The sequence below is a fragment of the Gymnogyps californianus genome, chromosome 3 (assembly GCF_018139145.2).
Source record: "Gymnogyps californianus isolate 813 chromosome 3, ASM1813914v2, whole genome shotgun sequence".
Classification (NCBI taxonomy): domain Eukaryota; kingdom Metazoa; phylum Chordata; class Aves; order Accipitriformes; family Cathartidae; genus Gymnogyps; species Gymnogyps californianus.
The window spans coordinates 79,284,491-79,302,553 of record NC_059473.1 but is presented as its reverse complement, the minus strand read 5'-3'; the positions used below and the strand labels follow the sequence as shown (position 1 = coordinate 79,302,553).

Here is an 18,063-nt window from a genome sequence, read left to right as displayed (position 1 = left end):
TCCAGTTTGCATGCTCTGAAGCAAAAGCATGACAAGCAGGGATGACCAGAATAATTAAAAAAAACAACAAAACAAACAACACCCCACACCACTCCTTGCCTGAACCAAAACAATAACAACAATAATGTAGACCTACCCTAGGATCCCTAAAAAGCAGTTATGCAAATGCATCATCTACCCCAACACATGCAGCTACCTATCAAAAACACATGCTGATGAGCCATTGCTGTGTATTTTTACATATTATTCGAGTAACATATTCTAATTTTATATAAATTTTGACATGAGTTTCTAATTATTATAGTCTTGCCAGTTAACATCAATAAGCTCAAGTTCCTTCCTTGTGCATTTGCTTATGTCCATCCATACACTTTGACAATGCCTTCTCAAATGCTGCTTCCACGACAATTTAAATTATAGTAAGATGAATAAAATCCTGGAAGAAAAAAGAATAAATCACCCACAAAGACACACAAACTTCTCACACTCAGAATCTGGTAAAAAACCTAAAATTTAATAATACCTTTTGAACACACAATTATGCCAAGGAAAGAGTAAAGGCATTCAAACAAATGGATATAGATCTTAAATAATATTTACAAATTCTAAACTGCAAGTTGACTACAAAGTCACAAATACTTTAAATATTTAGTAGAATATAGTGTAAATTCTAATATAAATTAGATATTAACTTCATCTGTTATTTTTTCCAGTGATAACAGTCTAATCTTTACATACTATATACATTAAAATACTAAAAAGTTATAAAATTTTATTTGTTACTATGCAAAGAAATGGAAAATACATCAGATCTGTCTTACTGTACAATATCCAAATTGAACTTTCTATAGTGTCCTCTGCAAAAATAAATGGCACTTTCACATGCAACAAGGCATAAAGTACAAGTCTGTCCATTAACAGTACGCCATCTGAGTGCAAAGTAAACTAAAACACAAATGTCATTCAACCATATAGTTGAAAATCAAAAGTAAACCATGGAAAGAGATTCTGACAAACTTTCTGATTCAGACTGAAGAAATAATGAAAAACATGTAAACTGATTTCCCCACAGATCTGTAATCTTAAAAAATGAAAATACAGCATACTGAGAAGTTTGTCGTGACGGTATCAAAGTTACTTTGACAACATGTAACGGAGGAAAAGCTGATGATCCTGTACGAATTCTGAAGCCCAGCCCTGCCAATGGGCTGCAGCATCTAAGCTGCTTTTCTATTGACAGTTTCCAAAATACTTCTGCCACTTGGAATTCCACATCAGTAGTCAGATGAGTTTTCTAGGCTTCATTATGCCATTGTGTAACCATAGCTTCCACAGTGCAATGCCACAAGAAGCCTGTCCTTAAGGATTTCTTTACTTGGGTATTCAGGTAACTTGAGCATGTTGATACTGAAAAGAAAAGAACAAAGCCACATCACAGTTCAGCCAGAAACCCAACAGTATAGTTTTCTGATTGAAAACCCTGAAGATGTCATTTATGAAAAAAAAGAAACCTGTGCTGCATTACAGTACCATTGAGCATTCAAATATATTGCAGGAAATTAAGGGGTTTTTCACTTCAGTAAATTGTAATACAATAATTTAACTTGAATATTCCCATATTGATCCCACTGCCTTTAGTTAAGCAAAATGAAGTAGTAAACAATGAGCACACATAATGTAACATCATCTGGGTTAAAACCCATCACTTTCATGTTGGATAGTGAATACTTTACAAACGGTCTAAATTTTTTTTTTTGGCCTTTTAGGGAAACTATTCAAAATAACCTCACTTTTGACTGCGACTGACATGCAAAAGCCCCATTTTTAAGATATTTCAATGAGACTACTTAACATACCATGTGCTTGATGTTGGTAAAAGATTTGCAGTATATGGCACAGCAGCGATTGTAAAATTTTGCAATCCGCTGCCACCCATTATATGGGCAAAGCCACCATGAGGCACCCTGGAACTGAGAAAATTCACAGAAATTAGACCATTGCAAGAATGTTATAAGCCAAAAAATATAATCCTTACACTGCATATCTCTCTTACTGCTACATCTCTTACAAGCTACTAATACTTTTATCAAGCTTCTCCCTTTCTTACCCATATCAAAATTCTCATTGTCTAAATGTTTTTAATTACAATATTGAATAATGCATTTGTCCATTTACGTTAGGCATCAAATTGTTTGAATGACATTTAAGAGAATTCTGTTTGCAAAGAGGACTCATTTCTACAACCAATTTTTATAACAGAAAGTTATTTCAGTTTACGCAAACATCTATGGTTATTCATATTTACAGTTTAAGAAATACTGCATCATTAAAAAGTTTATTCTTTGATTACTATCTGTGGTACAACTGACCAGTGTCCTTGACATGTCTTTTCATTTACTACTTCAGACCACATATTTCAAGTAACTCATAAAACCATTACATCAGTCACACTATCACCCAGTGACAACCTATGGCAAAACCAGAACACACTGAAAAAATCACTAGCATCTTCAGGAATGCATTCTCACTTAATCATATTACTCATTTTTTTTTCCTTTTACCAATATATTATTGTCATGGTTTAACCCCAGTCAGCAACTAAGCACCACGCAGCCGCTTCCCCCTCCCAGTGGGGTAAGGAGGAGGAAAGGAAAAAAAAAGTAAAACTCGTGGGTTGAGATAAGAACAGTTTAATAACTAAAGTAAAATATAATACTAACAATAGTAATAATGAAATATAATAATAGTAATGAAAAGGAATATAACAAAAAAGGAGGGAGGGGAAGGAAAAAAAACAGTGATGCACAATGCAATTGCTCACCACCCGCTGACCAATGCCCAGTTAGATCCCAAGCCACGATCCGCGCCTCCCGGCCAACTCCCCCCTGTTTATATACTGGGCATGACACTCCATGGTATGGAATATCCCTTTGGCTAGTTCAGGTCAGCTGCCCCGGCTATGCTCCCTTGCAGCTTCTTGCACACCTGCTTGCTGGCAGAGCAGGGGAAACTGAAAAGTCCTTGGCTTAAGATAAGCACTACTTAGCAACAACTAAAACCTCAGAATGTTATCAACATCATTCTCACACTAAATCCAAAACACAGCACTGTACCAGCTACTAAAAAGAAAGTTAACTCTGTCCCAGCTGAAACCAGGACAATTATTCAAGGATTACTCAAGGTGACAATAGCCCTGGAGTCTTCAGAGTCCCTCCCTATAATTTTAAACTAACAGACACATAATAAAATTCAGATATTTTTATAGCATCAACTTAAGTTGGTATGCATTACAAGGTAACATGTTGTTAGCACAGCCCTCACATCAAAAAAAAAAAAAATCAAAAAACTATAATGAAAGGATAAGGACTAAAAGAAGTTGAATGTGAGCCAAAAATGCATTCTGGCATCAAAGGTGGCCAGCAGCCTCTTGTGCCGCATCAGGAAGAATGTCACCAGCAGGTCAAGGGAGGTGATCCTTTCCCTGTACTTGGTGAGAAACATCTGGAGTCCAGCTCCAAGCTCCCCACTACAGGAGGGACAGGTACATACTGCAGCAAGTTGAGCAAAGGGCCACAAAGATAGTAAGGGGTTGGAGCATCTGACACAGGAGGAGAACGAGCTAGGACTGTTCAGCCTGGAGAAGACAAGGCTCAGGGGAATCTGATCAATGTATATAAATACCTGAAGGGAGGAATAAGTAAGATGGAGCACAAGTCTCAAGACGGAGTACCCAGTGGTGCCTAGTGACAGGACAGGAAGCAATGGGCACAAATGGAAATCCAGGAAGTTCCATTTAAACATGGGAAAAACTTTTTTACTGTGAGGTGGTCAAACACTGGAACAAGTTGCCCAGAGAAGCTGAGGGGTCAGCACCCCTGAAGACGGTCAAAACCTGACAAGACCTTAAGCATCCAGCTCTAGCTGACCCTGCTCTGAGCATGGGGTTGGACTAGACAATCTCCAGAGGTCCCTTCCAACCTCAGCTATTTTGCGATTTTGTAGCTAGCAAAGAAAGAATCTGATAAAACAAAATAAACTTCCCACAAAATATGTAACAGTTGTCAGAATTCTGGATTACAGGTATTTGCATTAAAAACAATGCTCTCACATTCACAAAATCAAAGTGACTGTAAAAACCAGGAGGAAGAATGGAGAAGAAGAATGAAGTAATGTTTCCACTCACAGTAAAACTCCTTGGCAGAAATGCAAAAGAATAAGGGTTGCTACTGCCAAACGTTAAGGAGCTAGGACAAAGCTCACAGTAATACTTTTTAAACATACCTTTAAGAGCTAGCTATAGTATCTAACACATAAATGTGTATCACCTAGCTTAATGACAACAACATTGGGCATATATTTCTAGCACTGATGTATAAGGCAACCACTATGGAGGGAAGTGCTGATTATTTGCAGCATGTTATTTCGAACACACAAACAGAATTGTGCTCACAGCCACAGTTCAGAACAGTTGTAAAGATTTCACAGCAGTACTCTTCTATACCATGGTTTTGGCTCACATTTCTAATACAGTGCTGCCTCCCCTGCAGTGACTTTTTTTTCCCCTCTGATGAACCAAGAGAATTCCACATTCAAATCAGCAACAAAACACAGACCTAACTGTTGAAAATTTCTCATTCAGTCCACTATTAGCTAAAAGTTTTTACAACCTAACTTATTAAAGTGTTTTTCATACAACAGGTCAAAATCATATAGTATGATCAGGACTTTGAACATTTAAAAGTAACAGATGGCTGCCAACTTATGCCTCCAAGAATGAGTTTCCTTTCCAAGCAAACCACTGCCAATATAGTAAAGAAAGACTTCCAAATATGTGCAAATAAGATCACAAGACCTTACCTCTCCTACTGCATGCGCAAATAGCCTTCAGCAAGAGCAACAATACAATTTCATAGCTTTGGAAACTTCAACACTACTAAAATGTTTAAGTTTACATCTGAACCCTAACTTTTCTACCTATTTTTCCACTTAGATTTTGCATAAATTTACTTGAAACGAAAACAGTGTAGAAGAGATACTTTAAGCGAGTTTCCTTGTGTTTTGTTTTACTTTTAAAAGTAGTCATATATATTGCATTTATCAAATATGCTGAATTTCCCTTAAAACAGCATATAGCTTATTACTCAACAGAAACTACAGTCCCCTAAGAAGCTAAACAGCAATCCTGATACCTGCAGAACACCAATAAAATAGAATTTATCATGATAAGCTGCCAACACTTCCCTCCAACTGTTAACTAAAAACCTGATCAAAAGTTGCCGATGGATAATTAACAATAATTTAGCCAAATACTATTATAAACACTAAATAGATCAAGGGGGGAGAAAAAAAAAAAAAGGTTAAAGCATGTGGAATTGGCAATACCATCTCAAGCAGCTGTCAGCAGAGAAAAAGTAGGTGGTGCATAAGTAAACTTTCAGATCCCCAACATGAGGCACAAGAATATTCAGGCTTTTTCTTGAGTATGCTAAGACCTCCAAACACACAGAATCTGCTATTCAAACATTGCTCACGATGACTACTTTACTGTTAAAAGATGTCTCAAAATTCGTATTAATGATGAATGCAATGGCATCTCCACTGAAACTACCAAAGCAAGACTTCATTACATTGAAGAGAAAAAGGTGTAAGAATGGGGGAAGAAGAGAAAAGGCAAAGTTTAAGAAATATTTAGAGATGTCAGAGAAACACTGAAGACATAATCATAAATATAATTGTTTTATTTAATTCGCTAAATTACTTTCATAGTCTTTGATTGGAAAGAAAGAATAGTACCACTTCACAAACACATACAAAAAAAATATCAAGTGAATATGCAAAGAGATTAAAGGGAAATGGAAAAAACAATGAAAGTTTTGAATGCAGCCTGACAACCAGCACACACAGAAACAAATTCTTCACTAAGGAGATGCGACGCCAGAAAAAGATCATACTTTGAAATCAGGTATACTTTTACTGTAAAATTTTAGTTAAGATACTGGCCTGTACTAGACTAACTGGTGTTTCAGCTCTCAGATAGCTCAGCATCTAAATCTTCCATGCCCAGAAACTAGGACTGTCTGGGGATTTATTTGCAAAAATGCCAGCTCTATACCACTATTAGAGGTAACTTTCAAAGGTTAAATTTTTATGCAAAAATACACCTATTACTTTTCAATCACTGAAAAAAAAATAGAATGGGTTCCTACTAGCTGATACAGAAAAAAACTAAGCAATTTGTTTTTAAATTCCAGCCCAGAGTTCTTAAGACATACCAAAAATTTCTTTCCTACTAACAAGAAATGGGTAAGAATAAGTCAGTCTGTGATTTGTGACCAAAGTGAATGGTGCTCAAGCACGTATTAATCAGACAATATAATTGCCTACTTGAGAGAAAATATCCCTTAGAATCCAGTAGATTATCCCAAATGCCATGAAAATAGTGAATGCCACTTCAGTATCATTTGGAATGTTTTAAGAAGCATTTGAAACATGACCTTACATCTTAAAGATCCTTATTTGCCATCTAGATTTAGAAATGGACTAGTCCACTAAAAATGAAAGACCAGCAGCTGGCGTGCAACAGATGCGCGGTTAGAACTGCAGGAATCATTTCTGCAGAGGACAAAAAGAAAAGATCGATGTGCACAGAACTAGCTTCTTAAATTGTCTGTGATCCCTAAAAACAATGAAATTCATAATAAATTAAGTGAAACTAATAGAATTTGAAGACCGTGCCATTTGATGACACATCCATGACTGAAATTCTTTGGTATAAAAGACAAGGTTTGATGATCTTAATTTGTATTTCACCATCGCTTAACCACAAAACTTATACACAAAAGGTCAACTACTCTACTAATCCTAGAATATGAAGGGAACATCATGATGGTGCCACCACCATCTACCTGCCACCAGAAAAAGACATGGATTACACAGGTCAGGTGCCATATGTATGCCTATGGATCCACTTTGCAAAACGTCTGTATACACAAACTCGGCAACTCACCCAGCTCACGGGCATTTATTGCTCAAAACCTTCCCCCACCGCCCCCAAACCATAAAGGAAATAAAAGCGGCTTTCCGTGAACAACAACTAGAATTTAGGACAGAAATCCTATATAAGGCAAACACAGTCTTGCATAAGGTTACATCTTCACTTGATCTTGACACACTGCACTAATGTTAAATTCCACTCAGCTTTAGGAGGATGTTCTGTTTACACTGACTGAAGTGACACCTAGTTATCTCATATATTAAAGCCTATATTGATTACTGGAGAAGCCAAGAGCCACATAAATATGCAACAGGAAGAAGAATAAAAAGTGCAGATAAATTCAGTACTGCCTTGTTAAAAATTGCCTGGGACAGCAACAAAGGCCTCTTGCAAAGTAGTCAAGTATAACAATTACGTAATCAATCATTTTGCTGGCAATACAGGCAGCAAAAGTATTAACACACACTTTGTCTACTTTGATCAACATATAGAACACTGAAGTATGCAAAACAGTTTCTAGTTAGGTGATCTTGTACGGTAATCTGAAGTCTCTGGACTTATTTCAGAGTATCCAGACAATATATTTGTTGTTACAGAAGAGTTTCTCACCTGCCAGTAACGAACTGTAACAGTAATACTCTCTCTTCCTGAGTTAGTTCTTCCACAACATCCCAGAACCACTAAATGAAAAATAAGTTAGTTTGTATTTTCCATTAAATACTCGTAGTACTTGAAAAGATAATGGTAAAACAATAAATGGAATATTTGTGTGTTTGTTACTTAAATGATGGAAATTTTCATATGAAATTCATACATAACTAAGTCACTTAATGTAGGAATATGGTATAAAAAACCTCCACAAATTTCAGCCAAATAAGGTTCCATAAACACATACAGAAAACGACAACAGCAGCACCACCCTTTTTTTTTTTTTTGGATTAAAATGCAATAGTCTACATTATTAAAAAATAATTTTACCTGAATAACTTGGTCTCCTCTCTCATAGCCACTGGTGTATTCTGTATTTTTTAACCAATCATTCACATCAATTTCTGGCATACCAGACAACAAAAGCTCCTTCAGAAGAAGCACACAGACAAGTGATTAGTCCTCCTGACTAACAACTAATTTCAAGAGTTTATGCTATTTTAAAAAGTAATGCTTTAAAAAGTGTAAAAATTACAGTGCTTTTTCTGTTTAGTTGCAACCTTACAGAACCTACAACTAAATTTTAATACAAGAAGATTCTTGAATTCAGGTTACTTCACATGATCTGTTTAATTTAAGTACACAGTATTGAGAGACAGAAATTATTGCCAAAGAACCTAAAAGAAAAAAGCTCTGAGTTTTGGCATGACTTGAGATAAAACTTGAGATGTGTTGGTTACAGATCAAACCACCACAAAAACTTATTGGAATTTGATTCTGTGACTCAGAAAAAGTAGAGACAATAGACAGCATCTCCTTACTTTTAAAGGATTTCTGTCCTCCTGAAAGAAAATATGAAAAGGCTTAAAGGTCACAACATCCTGATTCCATTTTGAAATTACAATTTAAGGCATTTAGCACTGGCATGTGAAGTTATCACATTCCAGGAAGACAGTCATTCTAAGTAATTAGGAGAAGCAGGAATACACATACTGAGATCCTCACTGATATGCGCTCAGGAAGCAAAACCAAAGTGAAAGATATAAAGTGTTTATTTTGTGGGTACTGAGCTTTACTTCTACATCATTACACTACTGATGAAGTATGCTGAACAAAGTATTTAAAAAAAAGTATAGGCATTTCTGCTTACCAGTTCATATTCATCAAAAAGCTGGATCAAAGATGGTGGAATGAACATATGGAACCCTTGTAAAAAGGCATTTATCTGAGGCTGAATGGCTCTTGTCATTCTAAGCTCTGTGACAAGCTGGACATACTCAGCCTGCAAGGTAGAAAACAACATTAAGATATACAAGAGCAAAAATACATAGTGCTCATGCAAACTCATACACACACAAATGCAGTCCTCAATACACTACAAATCTCATCTACTGTAAGATGTTAAGAGTCCCTACGCACTTTTCACACACGGAAGCAACCCAAAATACTTCAGAAGACCCCTCAGAGTTCAGAGCCCCTTTTGCTCTTCCCCTCCTTCCTTCCAAAGGCAATTCCCAAACAGAAGTGTTTAAATCATAACACAAACCAGTCAAAAACCAGGGACTTAGACTAAGATAAAGGAAGTAAATAAAATTTAGTTTGTCATGCCTGCATCTAATACAACCACCGTTGTGATCATCCAAGGACATAAACAAGGCAATGTTTGTAAAGAAAAATATTCTATTAAGCAAACTGACATAATTCAGGAAAAAGGGTAAACTTCTGAAAGAATATTTGTAAGCCAAAAAGCTTTCTTGCTTTCCCTCTGTCTCTGGAAGTCTAACAGAATATATTACTTACCCCTGCAAGCTTTGTTGTCTTAACAACAATTTCAATTTTTTTAAGAAAATCTTGAAAATCACAGTTTTTAAAAAGAAAAAAAAAACAGAAAAGCATTTATACCATAACCATGTGAACAGACAATATCATAGTTTGCATGTTTTAGAGATTTGGACGCTCAGCCCCCTTTAAAAGATTCCAGTTAGAAAAGGAATCCACCAGAACTTTGCTTTTGTTGAAAACACAAAAGCCTAGGAGGCAGTTAATGGAGGAAGGTTTTTAGAATGAGACAGACAAAAGTGCCTACATTAAAGCTGTATAAACATGTCTCATCTACCCTGACAAAACTATGCAAGTCTAATAAAGTTTCTTTACTCAAGAGATTTCTATTTGAGAACAAAATTTATTCCTAGATTATTTAAGGTACTCAGTTTCAAAGTAATGCTTTGACTTCTTAATAATGAAATAATGAAACATATCTCCCAATTAAACCATCTCAACTATCACCTTCCTTCAAGACAATAATCTTACAAAAATACTACCTTGATTTTTGATTTTAAAAAACATTAACCTAAACTTTTAGGTTCTGAACCTGTACAAAAGCAACCAAGCATTCTTTCTTTCCTCCCTTTCAGAAAAAACAGAATGAAGTATGAAACATTTCAAAACAGAAGAATATTTTTCAAAGGCATATCCTTACATTCACAGAAGCATAGAGGGGTTGTCATTTGCTTTGCAGTTGGAAGATATTTTTAAATGCATTACCACCATTTTATTAGAGTGAGAAGATAACTAATCTGTGAAACGCTCTGAAGAAGAGGAACATTACCTAATCATATCTTCAACTGCAGAGCTGTTCCCAAAAATCTAGTTTCAATCTAGTAATCTCCCTAGGTTGCTTCTACTGTCAGTGGAACTGAAGACACCTCCCTTCTCTAAGGAATTACAGGGGTAGCCAAAGGAGATTAACTGCACTAGACAAAAGTCAGCCTCTGTGACTACATCTTATGAGCTCCAGGAAGAAATCAGAAACTTTAGCAATATCAGGATTAGAAGTAGTGTTAACACTGGTCTTCAATGATCCGAAATACTTGTTTTGCATCTCTTCAGTTGCTATTACATAAATTGGCTATTCAGAAAACAGGGTTGTAGAAAGAAAAAAAAAAAAAATCACAATCTTATTTTAAAAAATCCATTAGAAAAAATATGACAAAAATATTTATATTGAACACTTTCATTATAAGAGAAAACAGTGCTGTGCTTTAGGTGTAACAAGAAACGTTTTAAATAGCCTGGAACAGCCGAGCATCCTGGCTATCAGCACTGGCACATGCTGAAAGACCTGTACCACAGAATTTACATAATATACGTCAGTAAAAAAACCTGGTCAATTTGTTTTTCTCTGTTCACTTCATTTACATTTTATTCCCTCTCAGAAGCCTTAGGAGCACATTACAAAACAAATATCTACATAATTTCAGATCTACATATGTATTCCTACATAGTGCATAAAAGGTACAATCCAGCCTTCTTTTAAGAGGGGAAATTTGATTGAACACACAAGACAGGCATCACAAATATGATGACAAAGTCTAGTTTGGGTGAGGGGTTGTTCTGTATTTTCCTTTGAGGTAAATCAAGCAGAGATCATGCTTCCCCGATTTCTCAACCCCATATACTGTGAGTCAAGGATCGATGTTCATTATGATGTTCAGATTCAGAGAGCAGCTCCATTCCAAAGCTGTTTGAAAAACATGTAATTTTTTACTGCCAAACAGCACAGCCAGCTCACAGACAGACAAGTCCCGGGAGGACAGAGAAAGCCATAGGATTGTGGAGATTTGCATCGTTTTTTAAAATGGCATATGGTCAAACTTTGCCTACCTCTAATTCTATTTCTTTCCTAAAAAGTAAGTAGAAAACTGCAAAAATATACACAGCAAAGAACAAAGAGAAACACATAGCACGGACACTGGGCGAAGCCTGACTTTTCCCTTTGAAGTCTCCCCATTACCAAGACAAAAGGCAGTTAAACCACTACTATAACTGATACTTCATTTGGCACTACATGGACACTCCAATTGCAAGACTGGAACATTTGCATCATGTGTCCCACAACCATTCACCTATTACACAGTTGATTTAAAAAAAAGAAAATTCCCTCGTTCAAAGAAAACAACTTTTTACAAACAGCTATTACTACCACTCCTCAATAGGGCATTTACTCTCTTTTATTTTGCTTTTCAGTAAGAGGGAGATGGATTGTTTGGGTGGTTTCCGTGGGGTTTTTGTTTTGGTTTAGTTTTGGCATGGGGGGTTTTTTGTCGGTTTGTTGGTTTAGGGGTTTGGGTTTTTTTTAAGGAATACAGATTCACTCATAACTTCATTTTTAAAAAAATGCTATCCTTTAAACAGGTAATCCACTAGTGTGCATACACAGCAAATTCCTTTAGAAGCTGAATTTTCTTCTCCCAAAGGTATAGCAAATACAATGAGTTTTAAACAGCAATCTTTTATTACTCAGGTAAATGCAGAAAAAAAGAAAGATATCTCTTGCAGAAAAAAAAGATGTTTTATAAAGTAGACACTTTCCTGTTTAACCTGTTAGAACTGCTAAGCTAAAACATACTGCAAAACCATGTCACATTAGAGAAATTGGGAAAATCCCCAAACACCACTAAAACACAGATCTACAATTTTCAACAATTTGGTTCGCCACTGTCAAAATCAGCGAACAAGACAGTGCCATCTTACAGATGTTTGTTGACTTCACATTTTGCAGCTTCAAATTAAAAATCAACAGTTTCAAAGCTACCACAACAGTCACCTGTTTCCTACCACCTTTCAAATAAAAGCTACACAAACTCTCATCCCCTCCTGCCACAGCTGAGGAAGGCTGATGAGCTAGAATGGATGCATCTGTTCTACACATGTTCAACCACCCTTTTTAGTCTGTGCCCCAAGTCAGAAGTTAACAGAGCAATTTAAGCTACTAATGACTGAGGGTATCCTCGTGTGGGCAAACTTCTATTTTTATGCTAACTGATAACAGTTTTTAAATAGTTGCTATGAAACCACAATTTATGTCAAGTACATCTGCTTTATATATTGAGAAGCTAAGACTGCCCAGAAACAAAAATCAACATCCTTGCTTTCTCTGACAGATAATAAAGAAATTAATCATCCACTGCCTTCACAATTAGACTTGTTTTACCATCTGTATTCTTTCATGAATTACTATGTTGCAGGAAACAGTGCAGAATCAGGCAAATAATATGTATTCCTGTTACTGGAACGACACTCTGCCTTAATGAAAATGAGGATTAAGCATACAACAATCCAGTGCCAATTGTTCCAACACAAACTAAAATTTTGATAGAACAAATACTGACACCAAGTGGCCATTTACCAATACAGCAGCTGTCTACACGACTGGTAGAGCTGACTGAATACTGTGTACACAAAACGAGTTAGGCTAGCTAAACACAAATGAAAATCAAAACACAAAGCAGACATAAGGATCAAAAGAGTCAATGATACAAAAAATTGCAGGTCTACCCATGACACTCCGGCAGTTACTCAAAACTATCTGGTGGGTAACTGCAGAATTCAATTAGACTGATGTCTATCTTAATTTCTAGATGATTTTCAAAATCTGGCTGTGTTTTTCCATATTTGTTTTTGAACTAATGCTGCAGAGAACTTGGGGACTTTCCAAGCTGTTGCTATTAAAGTAAATTAAAAACGTAGATTATTTCCATACACACCAAGTGACTTGCAAATGGCTGAAAAATCTTCCTGTAGCCTTTTACTCTGTCAATTATCTGTACGTTACTGTACATCAATCCAGTGCCCTAGCAGGCAGCACACTTTGCAACATTACCTACAATTTTACTTTTAGCAATTGCTACTGTTTTACCTTCCTGGTATATATACCAATGACTTAAAAGTTCCAAATATTTGTAAAGTTAAAATAAACCCTTCATTTAAAGTTGATCCTATTTTCCTTCCAAAAGTTCTGTCAGAAAGAAGAACCTCAAACCTGAACACTTATAAAGATTTTAAATAGTACTATTTCTGTAACATGCTAAGCTAGAAAAAGGGGGAAGAGTGTTGGCAACTTTATTTTGTGTATTTCCTTCAAAACAGGTATACCATTTATGCTTCCAGTTATTCAGAAAGTCAGTCCAATTGTTTTTCTTATGCTATCAACTTCTGAATAAACCTGTATACTCACCTTGTTTTCCTGCGTAACAAGTATACTTGCACCTCCTGGCTTCAATGGCACTTCTTCCATTGCTCCGAACACATCAGTCTCAACAGAGAAGGTCAGCTCTAAACCCAGATCACTGATATCATTATCTAAAATCCACTGCAAGTTCTTTGCATACTCTGGATCAATAGATGCTACATCCTGATAATTTACAGGTATACCTAGAAAAAACAAAGAGAAAATCCCTCAAATAAATAGGATAAAGCAAAAAGGGTTCTAACTTAATATATGGTAGAAGATTGCCCTCTAGAGAGAAACCAGAATAATGCAGTAATAGGAAAAGGGGAAAAGGGGAAAAGGGATTCACCATTACTAACTACAGCAGAATTGTACTTACTACATTTTAAAAGTATTAAAGAATCAAGTTTCCTCTGTATGTTTTTCTTCCCAGTGAAGCAAATGGCATACCACTTGAGCAACAATTTGCACAATTTTAGCTCTCTAATGGATTTCAGTAAAAGCATCTAACAGTACAGAACACACAATGTTAAATGAGTTTCCTAAAAAAACTTAAAGTTTTCTGCATAACTTTAGAAATCCAAATATCATATTCCTCTATACAATAATATTTTTTCCCCCCAGAAAATTATTTAGAACAGGGGGCGGGGTGGAGAGAGGAAACAACCTTTCCGTACTCAGAAAACTTTTGCTCTTCAGTTTTCTTATTTTTTTTAATCATGTTTGCTATGAGACCTACTATATAGTTGAAAAAAATTATAGGAATTTTACATTTTCAAACTGAACTTGCAAGTCATTTAGAAGCATTAAGAGGAGAGTTGCTAGAAGTTTGACTTTTATCCAAGTATAGAAACTGCCTATTTACAGCCCCTTTGCAGACATGGCACTCAAATTTGAGCAAATGTGCCCAGAACAAGGTGACCCTGAGTTTGCACAAGAGAACTACCCTCTTCACTACACAAGAAAGCAAACCCCAATTACTTTAACTCTGTCATGATAGACACTGTAACTCTACCAAGACAGATAAATACCTGGGAAAAGGGGCAGGGGGTGAGGGTAGTAGTACGTTTAGAGAAAAGCAAGTTATTAGGAAGTATGCTCTTTGCTTCACCGTCTTCTGTGCATTGTGAAGTGTCACAAGGGTGCCCATTAGTAGAAGTCTTAGCACGCTACGGAGTGCAGAAGCAGCAGCCCAGAAAGTAACACAAAATTCAAAGGTCAGCAGCTGGTGCAAACATGTAAGTGCAAAAACTGTTACAGTATTTCCTTGGAAGAGCTGACTAGTGCTGAAATGGTGTGTACACAAGCTGTAGAGGCATTATTTTTCTAATAAAATCAAGCAACGCTCCAGTGTAAGAGAGGGATAGATAATTTACTAATGAATTTTCACTGTCATCTGTCAAAAAAAAAATTTAACAGCTGTCTAGTAGTTTCTAGAGGACTTTCACTTTTGCCAACTAGTAAGCATACCTGCATTTCACATATGAAACGTGGAAATGATGTCTCTGAGGGATGTAAGCAAAACGTGGGAAAAGGAGACTGAAAAGTAGGAATCGGAGACTCCTTTAGAGAAGAAACTGAACTGGAGCATTATGATGAGACTACACTCGTAGTCAGCATTTTGGGAGACCAAAGCACTAAGCTCACTCATTTGCTTGACAGATATTTTACCAATCAATAGACTCAAGCCAGGCAGTTATAAAGAAACTCCGTCAGATTTATCAGGACAAAATTTGAATCCCCTGAAATGGTATGTATCTCTCTCTTGCTATACCCTTAAGGCACCTGTAGTTTGAAAAGGAAGAGAAATTATCTTAGCATAACTGTGACAAACAGGTATTTCTGTGCAACACAACTTCAAAAAGATACTACAGGTAAGCTCTGAGGCAAGTTCAGTAAGTATTCAAGGATTTAAGGCCTCCAAGCTCAAAATACACTGACCCCAGAAATTAATTTTCACTTTTGTTTATGCCATTTCAGGGAGTATTTTCTATTATACTGTGACAAAGGGGACTTAAGTCTAACAGCAGATAGCACAGTTAGGAATGTATCTGCTATGTGTCCTTGTGGGTTGGAGCTGGAAGTTTCCTTTTCCAAACAGAAAAGTAATTGGCTCCTTAGAAAAAATACAAAGTAACTCGACAACAGCACTAGTGAAACTATCTTCTCCTGTTTAAGCAGAAGGCAGACAGATGGGAAGTTTGAGAAAAACCAACCGAAGAGGCCTTATGAATTTCTGATTATATTTCTGCCTCAGTTCTACATCCATAATAAAGTGCAGCCCTAATAAACATGAAGACCTATGGAATCATGTTTGATTTCACAGCACACAAAAAATCACGCAAGCTACATATCTAACATCTTATAAAGCACATTAGTTATATGTTAGCTGGGTCATCACTTAAGTTGGTGCTCTTTCCTTGCCTATCAGATATTGTTGCAGAAAGATCTCAATTCATCACAGTGAAAAAAGGTGATGCACCCACCTGAGTCTCAAAAAAGTAGCCACATTTGTTCCTAGAGGTTTCAGCTTCTAATTAAGGCACTTCCACGTCACGTCTGTTGACTAAAGAGAAGAGTTCCTTTGAAAGAGGTTCACACTGTTCCTCAGATACAGGTGGTCTTACCACACAACTGGTGGATTCAGTGCCATCAACAGGAAAGGCTACAGGAAACAAGGATCTCAGTGCAAGGTGAGAAACCAAAGGAATGGAAACTGTCTCAGGCTTCGAAAGATTTCATACTTAAGGCCTGACAAGTAGCTGAAGGGAATCTCTATGTCTGTAACCTGGTAACTTGTATTTGGCATGAACAACAGTTAGCATAACCCATAGCTGAACCTGAAACAAAAATAAAACAAAAACCCCTCGGGAGCATCTGCTGCTGTGCAACTCAGGTTCCTTAAGCAAGGAGAGAGGAGATGCACAAAGCTGAGGGAAAAGGCCTTGGAAAAGTTTAAATAAACCACTGTGAGGCAGAAAAAGCAACTACTTTGGGAAGCAGAGGTGTAATTTTTCCAGTTCTCTATGTCTGATAAGTAACAAGAAGTGATAAAAACCCGTGAACCTTTTGAACTTAAAGAAGTTGAATGTGCACAAACCTCTATAGAGTTCCACAATGCCTGTTCAACAGAACGACAAGACCTTACTAAGAGGGACTGGTGAGATCTTATTAACAGAGACTACTCACTGCTGTTTGGTTTGCAATAGTTACTCTAGCAAAATGAAAAAAAGAAAAAAGCGTAAACAATAGGTCAATTCAGAAACCAACAAATCCAGTATGTAATCACAAGTCAAACTAGAAAAGAACCCAAATTCATTAGTAGTCATTTCCAAAAGAGGTGACAAGAGCACCACTTGACTATTCTCAAGGTGTCACTGAACAGCAGAAAAATCTTTTTCTCATTTGTGAATACATCACATGGAGATTAACCTGTGAGCATCATTCTTCTGCTCACACAGAGGAATCGCTTGATGTCAGAGGCCAACCCTTAAGTCAGTGCCAAATTGTGCCACACAAAGATATGTTTACTTTGGAACCACTTTCCTATGTGAAGATCAATGACTAGGAAAGCCCGATAAGGCATTGCCAACATAGTGCTGCTTCAGATTGGCTGTCCTCCATTGTCTCTTGCCCAGTACACAGTCACCCTCCTGCAACAGAAAGCGGTACTGAGGGAGAGAAGTAAAATGCATCTCTTTGTCAAGAAGATGACTGAGCCTGCACCATCAAACTGCAATAGTGTTCCCTGTTCTTTCAGGGAAGAGAAACAGTAAATCTGAAGTTAAAGAGTCGATCTGTCCTGGACTCTGCAAACATCACAGGAAGACTGTAGGTAGACAGAATGATCACAGAAAAACAGAATGAGATGCAAAAGATTCCTTGAAAACCTTGCCAGATCTTATAGTACGGAGCAGTTCTTGAGGAAAAGTAAAACTTCCGATATCAAGCTATCTTACACTTCCAAAGAAGATTAAAGAATAGCGCTTAAACACAAAGGAAATCCTGCATGCAGCAGCAAAGGAATTTATGTACTTAGAGGAGTAACAGGAATGCAAAGGGAATTTAGCCTTCCATCACATCTTCATGCAAGAGGAAAAGTTTTTCATGACAATGCAGAACAGAGGCATGACATTTGACAATCAAGAGGCACAAAGGTTCTCAAAGAAGAGCAGAGGAGAGCCCCAGACCACAGATGCCACCAGCTAACAGTGGTCTTTCTCTATTAAAAAGAAAAGTTACATTTTTATAAAGACTTCTGACCAATCCTCTTGAATGCTACAGTAAGGGAAGGAAACAGGATGAACCTGCATTACTTCTGAAACACTGTTTCAGGAAATAAGTAGTATCTGTTGGAGCAGGTAGACAAGGAGGTTCACAACAGTACGGATTCACCTTGTTAAAACATTAC

The 18,063-nt window shown here is 36.7% G+C and overlaps 1 protein-coding gene across 5 annotated transcripts in view; it reads right to left on the bottom strand.

Annotated features, from left to right (window-relative positions):
- Nucleotides 1-495: 495 nt before the first annotated feature.
- Nucleotides 496-18,063, bottom strand: part of HACE1 (HECT domain and ankyrin repeat containing E3 ubiquitin protein ligase 1) — a 55,798-nt gene continuing 38,230 nt past the window's right edge. For 4 of the 5 annotated variants that reach the window (XM_050893792.1, XM_050893794.1, XM_050893796.1 and 1 more), the window contains 6 exons: nucleotides 13,659-13,855; nucleotides 8,793-8,924; nucleotides 7,973-8,071; nucleotides 7,604-7,674; nucleotides 1,857-1,970; nucleotides 496-1,407 (listed from right to left, as the gene is read on the bottom strand). In XM_050893792.1, coding sequence (XP_050749749.1) covers nucleotides 1,305-1,407; nucleotides 1,857-1,970; nucleotides 7,604-7,674; nucleotides 7,973-8,071; nucleotides 8,793-8,924; nucleotides 13,659-13,855 — 716 coding nt within the window. In that variant the 3' untranslated portion in view covers nucleotides 496-1,304. The remainder of the gene's footprint in view (nucleotides 1,408-1,856; nucleotides 1,971-7,603; nucleotides 7,675-7,972; nucleotides 8,072-8,792; nucleotides 8,925-13,658; nucleotides 13,856-18,063) is intronic. The other variant, XM_050893795.1, reaches the window with a different exon arrangement.